The sequence below is a fragment of the Heptranchias perlo genome, chromosome 14 (assembly GCF_035084215.1).
Source record: "Heptranchias perlo isolate sHepPer1 chromosome 14, sHepPer1.hap1, whole genome shotgun sequence".
NCBI classification, from domain to species: Eukaryota; Metazoa; Chordata; class Chondrichthyes; order Hexanchiformes; family Hexanchidae; genus Heptranchias; species Heptranchias perlo.
Window position 1 is genome coordinate 4,265,259 of NC_090338.1, and position 16,166 is coordinate 4,281,424.

Here is a 16,166-nt window from a genome sequence, read left to right on the forward strand (position 1 = left end):
AGGTGCAGATAATGTTGGCCTCGAGCCATGCTTTGGATAATAGATTTACTACGATGTTTTCATTTCTGAGACTTTTATCTTCATACTTTCTATGATGGAAGCAATTTGCATTTTTGAAAAATTCCTATTTGAAATCTGGAATAAGAAGCTGGAGTATTATCTCCAATTCTGGGCAGCACACTTTAGGAAGATGTCAAGGCCTTGGAGAGGGTGCAGAGGAGATTTCCCAGAATGATGCCAGGGATGAGGACCATGGAGTTACGTGGAGAGATTTTTAAAAATCATGTAATCCAGTTATTATGGTGGATCTAGTATAAAGTCGTTAGTTTTGCATTTTCAGTGTACTATCAGTCAAAGAAGAGGGACTCCACATTGAGAACTCCCGATAACTTGTTTCAGACTATTGGAAGGAGGGCAGAGGAGTTCTTCCAAAACCCTGGCCAACATCTATCCCTCTAACAACACCATCAATAACAGATTAACTAGTCATTTATCTCATTACTGTTTGTGGAATCTTGCTGTGTGCAAATGGGCTGCTATGTTTGCCTACATAATGACAACAGTGACTACACTTCAAAAATACTTAATTGGCTGTGCAGCACTTTGGGAGGTTCTGAGGACATGAATGGTATATAAATACAAGTCCTTTCCTTTCATTCCCTTCTTTGGTGTGTTTCCCACCAATTGTGCTGTTGCAACACTGGACAACGGAGGGGGGGGGGGGGGCGCGCGCGCGGGGCGGGCGGCTGCCAGTTAGGCCTCGATATTCCCATGTAGTCAGAGGGAGGGTCTGCGAGCCAAATTCAGAAGGCGGGGGATTGTGCAAGCGCCTCCTTGGACTGGCTCCACCAAGAGACAAAAAGATGCTGAAGTATAATGAAAATGATTCAGCACATCACCTGCTTGGCATGACTCCCTGGCGGAGGCATGGGGAGCCCACCTTACGTATGGTAATGCAGTTGAGGTCAAGAAGGCATCTCTAGGTTGGACGGAAGTGCCCATCCACCTCACTTCTGCCAGGGCAACAGTTGTTGCAGAAAGCCCAGGCATTTCTGTTAATGTTGACTTGTTTTCACATCCCTCCATGGCCTCGCCCCTCTCTATCTGTGAGACCTCCTCAAGCCCTATGACCCTCCGACATCTCTGCGCTCCTCTAATTCTGGCCTCTTGCGCATCCCCAATATCCATCGCTCCACGATTGGCGGCCGAGCCTTCAGTTTCCTAGGCTCTAAGCTCTGGAATTCCCTCACTAAACCTCTCTACCTCTCAGTCCTTTTATGACGCTCTTTAAAACCTATGTCTTTGACCAAGCTTTTGGTCACCTGTCCTAATATCTCCTTTATGTGGCTCGGTGTCAAATTTTATCTGATAATCGACCTTGTGAAACGCCTTGGGACGTTGCACTACATTAAAGACTCTATATAAATGCAAGTTATTGTTGATAGTCAAAAGTGACCGTGGGAGTTGGTCAGGAAGTTGGCTCTGGAGAGGAAAGGGTACATGACCCCTTGGAGGGGAAGGTCTCACACTGCATGGAATGCAGCTCCAATTTGCTGTCAAACTAGGTTTTAAAAAGTGCTGAGGGATCCCATGGGCTTGAGAACCTGGACGTTGCTGTCTGTCCCCTCTGAGTGTTTACAGTTTAATGGCTGGGGGCCATTGCCTAATGATATGGTAGAAAGAAAAGATCTCTTCTTTGCACAGTATTCCAAACAAAAAGTGACTAGACTTTCACCAGTAACACAAAGTATTTCTGGGACCGAGAGGTTTCACGTTCCCTTGAATTCTTCCGAATTTCCAGTGTAATTCCAGCTGCATCACCGATTTATTATAGATTTAAATAGCCGTCAATTTAAGGTTGAATAATGGAGTTTAGATCCTTGCATTCCAAATCCCCATAGGAAGTAAAACTTGAGTACATTTCCTCCAGTTAAATCAAAACAAACTGGAAATAGCACATTTGATGTGATGCATCCTCCTTGTGTGATATTAAAACGAGCTGATGCTGAGCAGCTCTACTTCATCCTCCTGTGAATGCTCAATCACTCACTTTGTTCTTATTTTTTCTTTTGCAGACAGAATTACCATATGTAAATAGTGTTGCAGAAAATCTCAAAAATTTGTAAGTAATTTTCACTTCTTACCTTTTTGTTGATGTTTTTGAAGCGGAGGGTATTTTCTGATGCACTGTCCCTTACCCTTAATGTTTTACTATGTTGAAGGCGCTGTATAAATGCAAGTTGTTAAATATTTCATGATGGAGGAAAAAAGTCACAGAGATGAAAGTGTTTTGTTATCCTTTCGTTGTTTTCCATGCCTCCAAAAAGTGATTAAATAATTAATATTTGCATTTGTGGATCAGAATTTGCAGCCTGCAGACTAGAGAATGAATGGAAACAATGGAGGGGTGAAATTGGGCTCGGTCGCTAGGGGAAAATGGACACTAGCGAATCGGCAGCCTGTTGTCGATTGACCGGTGGAAAAGAAAATCGGGGCTCGAGACCAATTTCACTTCCAATGCTCTGAAGTTTGGCATTGATCCCATTGACACGAGATTCGCTACCAATTAGATTTGGTGCTTTAATGAAGGCCATTCAGTTAGGCAGCGTTAACGGTTCAGCACCTACTAAATGTATTTCTGGAGGGAGAGAGGGAATGGACTGTGGGATGTGGTGAGAAGTGGGACTGATCTACAGAGAACAGATGGGCTTGGTAGGCATTTCCTGTCGTATGGCGTTACCCATTCCTTCAATTATACCATAAGATCCCAGAAGGTGGTTTACTCACTGGTTGGTTATCAAGAAGGGGAAATTTGTCAACAAATTTTGAAAACTAATCAAAGTTGTGGTTTTGAATGCAGCAGATGAAAAATTGCTCATTTGGTTTCATGTGGCATTAACAGATTGTGGAACCCGAGTCAGATTTAGTCTGTGGGAAACCTCGGATGTTGGGATTTCTTTGACTTCATTGTACACCCACATATTGTGGAATTCCACAACAGATTCATCTGCTAACAATTTTTGAGCTAAAGTAACATTTTGGTTTTATTTTAATTTATATTTTCATGCTGGTCAACGAACAAGTGAATATTCTTTATTCTACATCCTCTATATTGCTAGAGGAGCATAACCTAACCTATGAGGCGTAACCTGTGGCTCAGTGGGTAGCACTCTCGCCTCTGAGTCAGAAGGTTGTGGGTTCAAGTCCCCCTCCAGAGAAGCACATAATCCAGGCTGACACTCGCAGTGCAATACTGAGGGAGTGCTGCAATGTCGGATAGGATGAGGCCCCATCTGCGCTCTCAGGTGGACGCAAGAGATCCCACAGCTCTATTCAAAGGAGAGTAGGGGAGTTCTCCCCGGTGTCCTGGCCAATATTTATCCCTCAACCAACATCACTAAAACAGATTTTCTGGACATTTTATCTCATTGCTGTGTGTGGGATCTTGCTGTGCGCAAATTGGCTGCCACGTATCCTACCTTACAACAGTGACTACATTTCAAAAGTACTTAAATGGCTGTAAAGCACTTCAGGATGTCCTGAGGTCGTGAAAGGCGTTATATTAATGCAAGTTCTTTTTTTTAACTTGATAGGTTCTGGGGAAACCATGTACTAAACACATGAAAATATCTTCATGACATTGCAGATAAGCATTGACACCTCTAGTCTCATGTCTAGATTTTGGTACAGCTAACTTTAATGGGATGAGACAGAGACTGACAACAGCAAATGGGTCAAAACTGTTATCGAGTAAAAGTACAAATGAACATTGGGAGGTGTTCAAAAAAGAATTTAGCTTAATACAGTACCAGTATATACCCCTTTGGGGCAAGAGCTCTACTTACCAAATAAAACAGCCAGGGTCAACAAAAGAGGTGAGAGGTAACATTGAACTAAAGGAAAGAGCATACAAAAGAGCAAAGAATATTGTAGATCCAGGGGACTGGGAGAGACATAAAGAGCAGTAAAGGAAGATAAAAAGGATAGTAAGAGCTGCAAAAAGGAATACAAAAAGAAACTTGAGAGATCAAAATTAAAACAAAAAGTTTTTACAATTATATTAGAAGAGAAAGGGTAATGTGGGCCCTTTAAAAACAGATGCGGGTAATATTGCAAATGAAAATAAGGAAATGGCAGACTTGTTGAATAATTACTTTGTATCAGTCTTCACAGTAGAGGAAGAGGTCAATATACCTGACATTCCAGGGAAACTAATAACGAAACAAGGACTAGAACTCACTAAAGTTAACAAACGCAAGAAAACAGTATTAGAAAAAATAATGGCACTAAAAACTGACCAATCCCCAGGACCTGATGGTTTCCACCCCAGGGTTTTAAAGGCAGTAGGTGAGGAAATTGCAGATGTTTTAGCCATAATCTTCCAAAGCTCTCTCGATTCAGGAATTGTCCCTTTTTAGATTGGAAAATTTCCAAAATTTTACTCCATTATTTAAGAAAGGTGAGAGAGAGAAACCAGACCTGTTAGTCTAACATCTGTTGTGGGTGAGTTATTGGAATCTGTAATTAAGGACAGGGTGACTGAGCACATGGAGAAATTTGAGCTAATTGGAGAGAGCAAACATGGATTTGTAAAGGGTAGGTCATGTCTAACAAACCTAATTGAATTTTTTGAGGAAGTAACTAAGGTAACAGGGGAATGTCCATGGATGTAATTTATATGGATTTCCAGAAGGCATTCGATAAGGTTCCACACAAGAGACTGCTAACTAAAATTAAAGCACATGGAATTGAAGGCAAATTATTGACCTAGTTAGGAGATTTGTTAGGCGGTAGAAGACAGAGAGTAGGGATAATCAGTATGTACTCGAATTGGAAGGAAGTGACTAGTGGTGTCCCACAAGAATCTGTGTTGGGGCCTCAACTATTCTCCACATTTATTAATGACTTAGATAACACAATAGAGAGCCAGATATCGAAGTTTACCGATGACACAAGATTGGTAGTTTAGACGGGAGCATAAAATTACAAAGAGACATTAATATGTTACATGAGTGGACAAAACCGTGGCAGATGGATTTTAACACAGGTAAGTGCAAGGTCATCCATTTTGGACCAAAAAAGGATCGATCCAAGGATTTTTTAAATAGTGAAAAGCTCGGAACAGTGGAGGTCCTAAGAGATTTAGGGGCCCCATGTACACAGGTCACTAAAATGTAGTCAGATACAAAAAATAATCAAAAAGACTAATGGAATGTTAGCCTTTATAACTGGAGGACTAGAATATAAAAGGGAGGAAGTTTTGCTACAGCTATACAAAGCCCTGGTTAGACCACATCTGGAGTACTGTGTACAGTTCTGGACACCATGCCTTAGAAAGGATATATTGGCCTTGGAGGGAGTGCAGTGCAGATTCACCATAACGTTATCAGGGCTCCAAAGGTTAAATTATGAAGAGAGATTACATAAACTAGGCTTGTATTCCCTGGAATATAGAAGGTTAAGGGGAGATTTGAATGAGGTTTTTGGATTTTGAAAGGAATTGATACAGTGAATGGAGAGAAACTTTTTCCACTGGTAGGGGAGTCTTGGACACGGGGACATATCCTTAAAATCAGAGCCAGACCATTCTGGAGAGAAGTTAGGAAACCCTTCTTCACACAAAGGGTGGTAGAAGTGTGGAACTCACTCCCACTAAAAGCAGTAGATGCTAACTCAATTAATAATTTTAAATCTGAGATTGATAGATTTTTGCTAGCCAAGGGTATTTAGGGATATGGAGCCAAGGTGGGTAAATGGAGTTAGGATACAGATCAGCTAATGATCTCATTGAATGTTGGAACAGGCTCGAGGGGCTGAATGGTCTACTCCTGTTCCTATGTCTAGGACCTTTATCATTGCGTGAGTTCGTTCTTCCCCAGAGAATTATTATTTGCTTGTTGCCAAAGATTGGGACAAAATCTCTGTTCTCTTTGGTAGGTTTAGGTTACACAGAGTACCAAATACCCTGATTTCTAAACTAGCCAGTCCAATTCTTAGAATCACAGCGAAGTACAGCACAGAAGGAGGCCATTTGGCCAGCCATGCCTGTACCAGCTCTTAGAAACAGTTATCCAATAAGTCCCACTCCCCTGCTCTTTCTCCATAGCCCTTCAATTATTTTCCCCTTCTCCCTCTAACACCTTTAAGTATTCACCCAATTCCCTTTGAATCTGCTTTCACTTCCCTTCCAGATCATAACAACTTGCTGCGTCAAAAAAAATTCACCTCATCTCCCCTCTGGTCCTTTTGCCAATTACCTTAAATCTGTGTCCTCTGGTTACTGACCTTCCTGCCAGTGGAAACAGTTTCTCCTTATTTACTCGATCAAAACCCCACATGATTTTGAACACCTCTATATATTAAATCTCCCTTAACCTTCTCTGCTCTAAGGAGAACAATCTCAGGTTCCCACGTAACTGAAGTCCAATATCACTGACACCAGTCTAGACAATTGAAGCACCTCTAACAAGACCAAGGATTGAACCTGGTACCTTGCTGGTCTGTGTAGTGCAGTATCACACTAAGCCATTAGGGGAGATCTTTAAATAACCGAACTTTGTGCACTATCAATCAATTTAATGGCCTGATATTAGCTTGGGGTGGGGGGCGATTGGGCACGTGGGTAACCTGCCCAATAAAATCTGTCCATTTCCCACCCGATCGCGGGTCAATTTGAACCACTTAACGTGACTGCTGGGTTTGCCGTCCGAAACTGTGCAGCGGGCGGACTACGCACCCGCATCACAGGCTGTCAGCTGGAGGAGCTCCATTTCAAGGGGCAGTCCTCCAATGGCTGCTCCTGGAGCAAACACCCACACACCACAATGGAGCAGCACAGGGCAAAGGCTGCTCCTAGATTTAGCGATGCCTCGCTCCAGGTGCTACTGGATGGGGTGAGGAGGAGGAGGAGGGATGTCTTCTACCCGGCGGACGGGAGGAAATGGCCTGCCTCTGCCACCAAGAAGGCCTGGCTTGAGGTGACAGAGGAGGTCACCAGCGGCATCAACATCTCCCGCACCTGGGTCCAGTGCAGGAAGCGCTTCAGTGACCTAACTAGGTCAGCCAAAGTGAGTACACTTACTCGTTCTCCTGCATTCTGTCTTCCACATCACCACCCCCACCCCCCAACTCATTCTGCACTCCCAACACTACTCTATCACATCACTCCCCACACCCACTTAAGGCTCAGTATGCTCATCCCCACATGACACATCTGTGATCATGCTCAATATTGCCTTCTGTTCTCTTACATGGCCTTCAGCAACTGCTGTGACGGCAGAGGGTGATTCCTCAGAGGACCTGCCAGCCTCTGAAGGGGCACCGTCACATCTGAGCAAGCCATCTACCAGTGCAGATACTCTCACCTTGATGGGCCCTAGTCCGCAGTTAGTTGGGGTCGCACATGGTGAGTTACCATACACGTGAGCATGAGCAGACACTGGTGGCAGGGGCAGCTGTGGAGAGTCCGCCTCGGTGGGGCACTCCTCTCCAGGCTCTGCTCAGCTGGACACAGATGCTGAACCCTGGGGGCCATCCTTTAAAAGGAGAATGATCGAGGGGCAGCAGCACATTTGCGAGGTGCTGGAACAGGTGCCACGCGCACTCTCCACAATCGCGCAGAGGATGGAGGAGTCCAACTCCTGCATGAGTGGAATGGTGGCACTGGTACGGGAGGGAATTTCTAAGATAGTGTCACAAGGACGTGAGGGCATCTCTGACATACTGTCACGGGTAAGTGCGGGAATGTCTGCGATGGAGGGAAGGCTAGCCTCCATTGAGCTTCAAGCACGGCTCACAAATGAGTCCATTCAGGCCCTGACATCGGCCGTTCGGACTCACAGAACAACATTCTGCCACATTAGGCAGGCAGGCAGATACACTAGTATTGGCCTTACAAGGCTTCACACATGTCCTCCAAACTGTTGTCCAGCAGAGTGGAAGGAGTGGTGTGGGCTTGGTGAGTGATGATGGCAAAAGGGTACATGGAAGTGGGGACGCCACTCAAAGTGCTCCCACGTCTCACCCGTTGCCCCCCTCTCAACCTGTACCTGCAATGCTGCCTCCTCTCCAGGTGGCCGAGTCTGCCCCTGCACAGGTGCAGCTGGAGCAGTCTTTGGAGGGGCTCTCACGGGCACCAAAACCCAGAGGGCTTAGGCCCAAAGCACCTAATCGGTCAGGGCATGGACAAGAGCAACCTGCCACTACCTCTGCTGCAACCACAGGGGAAGCACCGCGTAGAAGTAGTCAGAAACAAAAGGCAAAGGTTTTGTTAGCACGAAGGGGATGCACAAGGGTGTTTGACGGTTGGTCATGTTTTTTATTTATATTTGCTTTTTGTTGCACTCACATTAAATATTATTGTCACCACTACTGCCACGTCTTGGCCATTCTTGACTGGCTTCTGTAATAAGGCCCTTTCATGAGGTTCACCATGAACGCTGACACTTGATGCCACCCATTGGGTCGCTCTACTGTGGGTGAATGTGTAGTTGCAGGACTGTTTTGTGTAGGGAGGGGTGGGGGGGGGGGCTGGTGTGGGCGCTGCTCTGTCCAGATGGTGTGAGGACTGGATTCTTTACACTGTCTGATGTGAGGAGAACCACTCACACATCAGTGACTCCCTGGCCTCACGAGCAGCCAGGTGAGCCGCTGCTCTGCCCATGGGTTGCTCCCCCTCCCCCTCGAAGAAGGAGGCTGCAGATGTCTGCGACTACCTGGTGACTGACTTGGAGCCTCCGTACGCGCTGCTCTTCAGAGAGGTCCAGGAAGCTGAGCCTCGGTCTGTGGACCCTCCTGCGACGTCGCTCTCTCTGTTGTTGCTCTCTGTGCTCTTGTGCAGGTGCCTGTGGTGCAGCACTGTGTTGTAGAGCTCCACGTGGCGGAAGTGGACGCCGTGCCTGGTGAGGCTGGTGATGTTGCTCGTCATCGGATGTAGTGGTGAATGCAGCCATGGTGCCGCCCCGATCCTGACGGTGTGAGTTTGACGGGGTCGGCAAAATAGTTAAATATATTTGAACAGCAGAGTTTTGGGTGGAAAGTAAGAATTTTGAGTGAAAATACAAAGATCTTGCAGCCAAAACTTTGTCTGAAGTGACAGAGTGCCCTGCTGCAATAAATGACGTTTTCTCCCCACCTGTCAAATACTCATTTGCATCTCCCACTGGCTGCTGGCTGAAACACGGCTGTTGCAACAGGGAGCGTTTCCCACAGCACGGGAAACATGCTAAGTGTCCTTCAAAATCGCACCTCTGCCAAAATGTCAAGTCAATCAAGTACTTCAACTTGGTGACAAACTATGCAAAGTATCATCCCACCGGTTTTAATTGCTGATGGGACTTCTGCATTTGGGAGGCGCGCGCAACGGACACGTCACTGGGGAACTCGAAAGTTGGCGGGTTGGAGCCGGGCTCCGAACCCATTCGGGATTTCAGCGATTTTCGAAGCCCACCCGCTCCTTCACCCGAAAATCGAGCCCAATGACTCTAAATAAAAACAAAATTACAAAAGCAATCTGTATTTATTCAATTCGTTAGACTTCTAAATGGTGCTGTCTAGGTGAACTTTGACGAATTGATTGCCTTTTCTGTCTAGTAGGTTTTGTATTGGAATTGGATAATTGGTGAGCTTTTTGGGACTGAATGAGGAAGAATGGGAAGATTTTTTTTAAATTCATTGATGGGATGTGGGTGTCACTGGCGAGGCCGGCATTTATTGCCCATCCCTAATTGTCCTTGAGAAGGTGGTGGTGAGCCGCTGCCTTGAACTGCTGCAGTCCGTGTGGTGAACGTTCTCCCACAGTGCTGTTAGGTCGGGAGTTCCAGGATTTTAACCCAGCGACGATGAAGGAACGGTGATATATTTCCGAGTCAGGATGGTGTGTGACTTGGAGGGGAACGTGCAGGTGGTGTTGTTGCCATGTGCCTGCTGCCCTTGTCCTTCTAGCTTCTAGGTGGTAGCGGTTGCAGGTTTAGGAGGTGCTGTCGAAGAAGCCTTGGCGAGTTGCTGCAGTGCATCTTGTGGATGGTACACACTGCAGCCACGGCGCGCCGGTGGTGGAGGGAGTGAATGTTTAGGGTGGTGGGTGGGTGTCGAGCTTCTTGAGTGTTGCCTGGATGAATGCAGTTCCAACAAGTGGAGAGTATGCCATCACACTCCTGACTTGTGCCTTGTAGATGGTGGAAAGGCTTTGGGGAGTCAGGAGGTGAGTCACTCGTTGCAGAATACCCAGCCTCTGACCTGCTCTTGTAGCCACTGTATTTACGTGGCTAGTCCAGTTAATTTTCTGGTCAATGGTGACCCCCAGGATGTTGATGGTAGGGGATACGGCGATGGTAATGTCGTTGAATGTCAAGGGGAGGTGGTTAGACTCTCTCTTGTTGGAGATGGTCATTGCATGGCACTTGTCTGGCGCAAATGTTACTTACCACTTATCAGCCCAAGCCTGGATGTTGTCCAGGTCTTGCTGCATGCAGGCACAGACTGCTTCATTATTTGAGGGGTTGCGAATGGAACCGAACACCGTGCAGTCATCAGCGAACACCCCCATTTCTGACCTTAGGATGGAGGGAAGGTCATTGATGAAGCAGTTGAAGATGGTTGGGCCTAGGACACTGCCCTGAGGAACTCCTGCAGTAATGACCTGGGCCTGAAATGATTGGCCTCCAACAACCACTACCATCTTCCTTTGTGCTAGGTAAGACTCCAGCCACTGGGGAGATTTCCCTCTGATTCCCATTGACTTCAATTTTCCTAGGATTCCTTGATGCCACACTGTCAAATGCTGCCTTGATGTCAAGGACAGTCACTCTCACCTCACCTCTGGAATTCAGCTCTTTTGTCCATGTTTGGACCAAGGCTGTAATGAGGTCTGGAGTCGAACGGTCCTGGCGGAACACAAACTGAGCATCGATGAGCAGGTTACTGGTGAGTAAGTGCCGCTTGATAGCACTGTCGATGACGCCTTCCATCACTTTGCTGATGGCCTTTATTGCAAGGGGGTTGGAGTACAAAAGTAAGGAAGTCTTATTACAATTACACAGGGCTTTGGTGAGGCCTCACCTGGAGTACTGCGCACAGTTTTGGTCTCCTTATCTAAGGAAGGATATACTTGCCTTAGAGGGGGCTTGATAGGGTAGATGCTGAGAGGCTGTTTCCCCTGGCTGGAGAGTCGAGAACTAGAGGGCATAGTCGCAGGATAAGGGGTCAGCCATTTAAGACTGAGGAATTTCTTCACTTAGAGAGTTGTGAATCTTTGGAATTCTCTATCCCAGAGGGCTGTGGATGCTCAGTTGTTGAATATATTCAAGGCTGAGATGGATAGATTTTTGGACTCTCGGGGAATCAAGGGATATGGGGGTCGGTCAAGAAAGTGGAGTTGAGGTCGAAGGTCAGCCATGATCTGATTGAATGGTGGAGCAGGCTCAAGGGGCCTTGTGGCCTACTCCTGCTCCTATTTCTTATACTCTTATGATTGAGAGTAGGCGGATGGGGCGGTAATTGGCCAGATTGGATTTGGTTCTTGGCATTTTAATCATGGATTATGTATGTTTCCGATGTGAAATTGACTGCTAATAGGACATGTCCCACTACTAGCAGGAGAGGTTTGGTCTTACTACAGCACAGTAACATGAACTTATCACTTTCAACAGGGTGGAGAGTGTGTACCTCAGACAGTGTCTATACATTTACATTTGTTGCTATGAAACTTAGCATTTTGGTGCCATATATATTTGGTGACCTAGTTATTGCTGCATTTCTTTCACTTTTTAAAAAAAAATTCACTTCCAATTGAAGCATGCTGGGATTCAGTTCCGTGGCCTCGGGTGGGTGGAGGCTGGGACTCGGGGCGGGGGAGAGGGAGGGGCTGGCACTCAGACTCGGGGGGGTGGGGGCGTGTCTGGGACTCTGGGAGTGGGGGGGGGGCATGTCTGGGACTCAGGGTGGGACTCGGAGGGGGTGGGGTAGGGGTTGGGACTGGCAGGGTGGTGGGGGGGGTTGCTGGGACTCCGGGAGTGGGGGGGGGGGGGCGTGTCTGGGACTCGGAGGGGGTGGGGTGGGGGTTGGGACTGGCAGGGTGGTGGTGGGGGGGGGTTGCTGGGACTCCGGGAGTGGGGGGCGCGTGTCTGGGACTCGGAGGGGGTGGGGTGGGGGTTGGGACTGGCAGGGTGGGGGGGGGGTTGCTGGGACTCAGGCCCCTGGGGGCTTCCAGCCCTCAGGTGCCTCTACCAAATGACCATTCTGCACAAGTGAGCCAAGAGGATGACTGTTAATGGAAGGCACCGGAACTGAGCCTAATCCTCCCGAACCTGCCTGATGTACAAACACGCCTATCTTTTAGCTGTGATCACTGGAGCAGTGGTGTGAGCCCTGACTTGCTTTTTCCCACCTCCTCCCTAGCACCCATACCTGGCTGAGATCAGGTATAACAGCATAGGCAAGGCACTGAACCCAGGACCATCCTAATCTGTATCGCTCTGCCCCACCTAGTGCAGACTCACCCGTCGGGGGAGCTTAAGAATGTGTTTAATTTAATTGCAGGTTTTAGCAGGCAGTGAAATTTCCTGTAGATGAGCCACTGGCGAATAGCAGGAGTCTGTGGTTTTACGATATTTTCAGTTTCACATGAGATAAGTGAAATGCACCTTAATTGTAAGCGTAAATCATCAGCTTCTGTTCACAGTGTTGTTTTTTTAACAGATGAAAACTAGGTCAGGGTATAGACACCGTCAGTGTTTATTGCAGACCTCTGTCTGAAATCCTGAAACAAAGCACGGTTTAATGATCCAACCATCTGTGCTGGAAACACAGCTGCTGATGCTCTGAAATAATAAACCAGCCCTAATGAGATGCTTCGCACTCAACCGTATTTCCCCTCTCTCTGTATCTGAAGCTGGAGTCACCAGTCTGTTTGCGGCATTTCGTTCAAATTGTATTTGATGTGAAAGTGCAGGTGCCAGGGATGAGGGACTTCAGTGACCTGGAGAGACTGGAGAAGCTGGGGTTGTTCTCCTTAAAACTGAGAAGGTTATAAGGAAATTTGATAGAGGTGTTCAAAATCATGAGTAAATAGGGAAAAACTGTTTCCACTGGCAGAAGGGTCGGTAACCAGAGGACATAGATTTAAGGTAATTGGCAACAGATGAGGACTTTTTTTTACGCAGCGAATTGTTATGATAGAATCATAGAATCATAGAAGTTACAACATGGAAACAGGCCCTTCGGCCCAACATGTCCATGTCGCCCAGTTTATACCACTAAGCTAGTCCCAATTGCCTGCACTTGGCCCATATCCCTCGATACCCATCTTCCCCATGTAACTGTCCAAATGCTTTTTAAAAGACAAAATTGTACCCGCCTCTACTACTGCCTCTGGCAGCTCGTTCCAGACACTCACCACCCTTTGAGTGAAAAAATTGCCCCTCTGGATCCTTTTGTATCTCTCCCCTCTCACCTTAAATCTGTGCCCCCTCGTTATAGACTCCCCTACCTTTGGGAAAAGATTTTGACTATCGACCTTATCTATGCCCCTCATGATCTGGAATGCGCTGCCTGAAAGGGCGGTGGAAGCAAATTCAATAACAACTTTCAAAAGGGAATTGGATAAATACTTGAAGGGAAAAAATTTACAGGGCTACGGGGAAAGAGCAGGGGGAGTGGGACTAATTGGATAGCTCTTTCAAAGAACCGGCACAGGCACGATTGGCCGAATGGCCTCCTTCTATGTATGATTCTAACAGGAAATTGATGTCAGGAAGTCGAATGATCAACTCAAACTCATGGACTCTGATTAGTGCCCCGGAGGCAACAATCCTGGAAACAGTTAGACATTTGGATGTTGCGTTGGAGGCGGGTGGGGGCTGAAGGGTTTTCCTGGATGGATGGACTGAGATATGATTGAATAGCCTGCTTCATCTGTGCTCTTGTGGAAAAAGCAAAAGGAGTGTCATGGAATACTTGCCTGGATGAGTGCAACAACACTCCAGAAAGTTGACATCATCCTGGATAAGGCATGCCCGCTTGATCTGCACTTCACCCACTAGCCTAAACATCCACTCCCTTCACCACTGGCGCACTGTGGCTGTAGTGTGTACTATCCACAAGATGCACTGCAGCAACTCGCCAAGGCTTCTTCGACAGCACCTCCCAAACCCACGACCTCCACCAACTAGAAGGACAAGGGCAGCAGGTGCATGGGAACATCACCACCCACGTGTTCCCCTCCAAGTCACACACTGTCCTGACTTGGAAATATATCACCGTTCCTTCATTGTCGCTGGGTCAAAATCCTGGAACTCCCGACCCAACAGCACTGTGGGAGAACCTTCACCCCACATGGACTGCAGGGGTTCAAGAAGAAGGCTCACTACCACCTTCTCAAGGGGCAACAGGGACGGGCAATAAATGCTGGCCTTGCCAGCGACGCCCACATCCCGAGAATGAATTTAAAAATAGAAAATGCTAGAAACGCACAGCAAATAAGTTAGTAAGAGAGAAAGATAGGTTAATATTTTGATGTGATTTATCCTTTTTGCCTTTTTTGTTTCCCTTGAGCAAAGGAAAGAAGTCACTGTGCAGTTTTCCACTAGTACTTGGAGTACATGGGTATATTGGAGCAGGGGGTGTATTATACACCCGTTGGGAACAGCGGACTGCTTGTGAGCCAGGATAACTTGATGGCGTTTGAGGCTTGGCTGGGTCAGGGAGTACGGATGGCATTGTATTGGTGATGGGCCTTGTAGGGTTTGACATTCTCTTTGTGTTGCGCAAGGAGGTTTTTAGTATGTGGTTTCCATCTGACTTTTTTTTTTGGGCAGTGGTCTTGGTTTGTGTGGGAGGTGCCTGGGTCATATGAGCTTCCAGGAATAGGTTTCAGACTGCCTGACATTCCTTGAGCTCTGACTGGTATGTTCCACATATGCTTCACCCACACACTTATTGTGGGAAGGGTTGAGCTTTGCCATAGCAGGAGAGAATCCATAGTCCTGGAGCTAGCAATGAGGACAGCCCTAGTCTCTCTCAGCCGTGGCTCAGTGGGTAGCCCTCTGGCCTCTGAGTCAGAAGGTTGTGGGTTCGAGCCCACTCCAGAGATTTGAGTATATAATCTCAGCTGACACGCCAGTGCTCTGTACTGAGGGAGTGCCGTTTTTCGGATGAGACATTAAACCGAGGCCCCGCTTGCCCCCTCAGGTGGATATAAAACACGTAACACGGCACTATTTCGGAGAAGAGCAGGGGAGTTTTCACTGGTGTCCTGGCCAATATTTATCCCTCAACCAACCTCACTAAAAAACAGATTATCTGGTCATTATCACATTGCTGTTTGTGGGATCTTGCTGTGTGCAAATTGGCTGCCACATTTCCTACATAGTAGCAGTGACTACACTTCAAAAGTACTTCATTTGCGATAAAGTACTGAGGTTGTGAAAGGCGGTATATAAATGTAAGTTCTTTCTTTGAGTGTTCCAGAGGCTTTTCTTTTGCCCCTTAAGGGTCGGCCCAATAGGACTTGAACCTGCAGGGATTGTGAGGCCTGTCTGTGGAATTCCAAATTACTGCCCACAATGGCTGAATATGGGGGGGGACATGTGCAGCAATGGACCTTTTGGCTGCAGCACCTGCAGGGTTCAATCCCCAGGTAGGGGTGGGATGCAGTATGCTTGATGGATTTCCTCGAGCTGGTCTTTGTGCATTCTGTTCCAACTGGCAGTTCGAAGGGTCTGCTTCCGTACTTCTCTCCATTCTTCCTTTGTTAATTGGCTGCCTCGGTCTTCTCTTTGAGGATTTCTATATTTTTCTCTCGAACTGGAGGATAGAGATGTTTGTGGGAATTTGTTGGGGAGTTTGAGGTACTGTTCCAGGTGGGGTTTGCTTTGTGGCTTTTGGCAACTTCTCTCTAGAAAGACTTTCAAAATTTTCAAAGTTTTCAAAAGCTTTGTACCAGCATTATATGACTTGGTATCATTTTCCCAGCACGGTTCTAATCTCGTCCTAGGAATTTTGGAGCCTAGATGGTGTGTTGTCAGCAGATCATTTTTCAAAAAATCATTCTTGGCGTTGTGGGTGCTGCTGGAAAGGCCAGCATTTATTGTCCATAGTTGCTCTGAGAAGTTGGTGATACAACTGAGTGCATTGCTCGGATATTTGAGGGTAGTTAAGAGTCAACCTTG

At 46.8% G+C, this 16,166-nt stretch overlaps 1 protein-coding gene across 1 annotated transcript in view; it reads left to right on the top strand.

The window, feature by feature from the left end:
- The window catches only part of mgat4b (alpha-1,3-mannosyl-glycoprotein 4-beta-N-acetylglucosaminyltransferase B), a 301,140-nt gene that overhangs the window by 175,147 nt on the left and 109,827 nt on the right, over positions 1–16,166 (top strand). Inside the window, exon 5 of the mRNA XM_067995968.1 lies at positions 2,076–2,122. Coding sequence (XP_067852069.1) covers positions 2,076–2,122 — 47 coding nt within the window. The remainder of the gene's footprint in view (positions 1–2,075; positions 2,123–16,166) is intronic.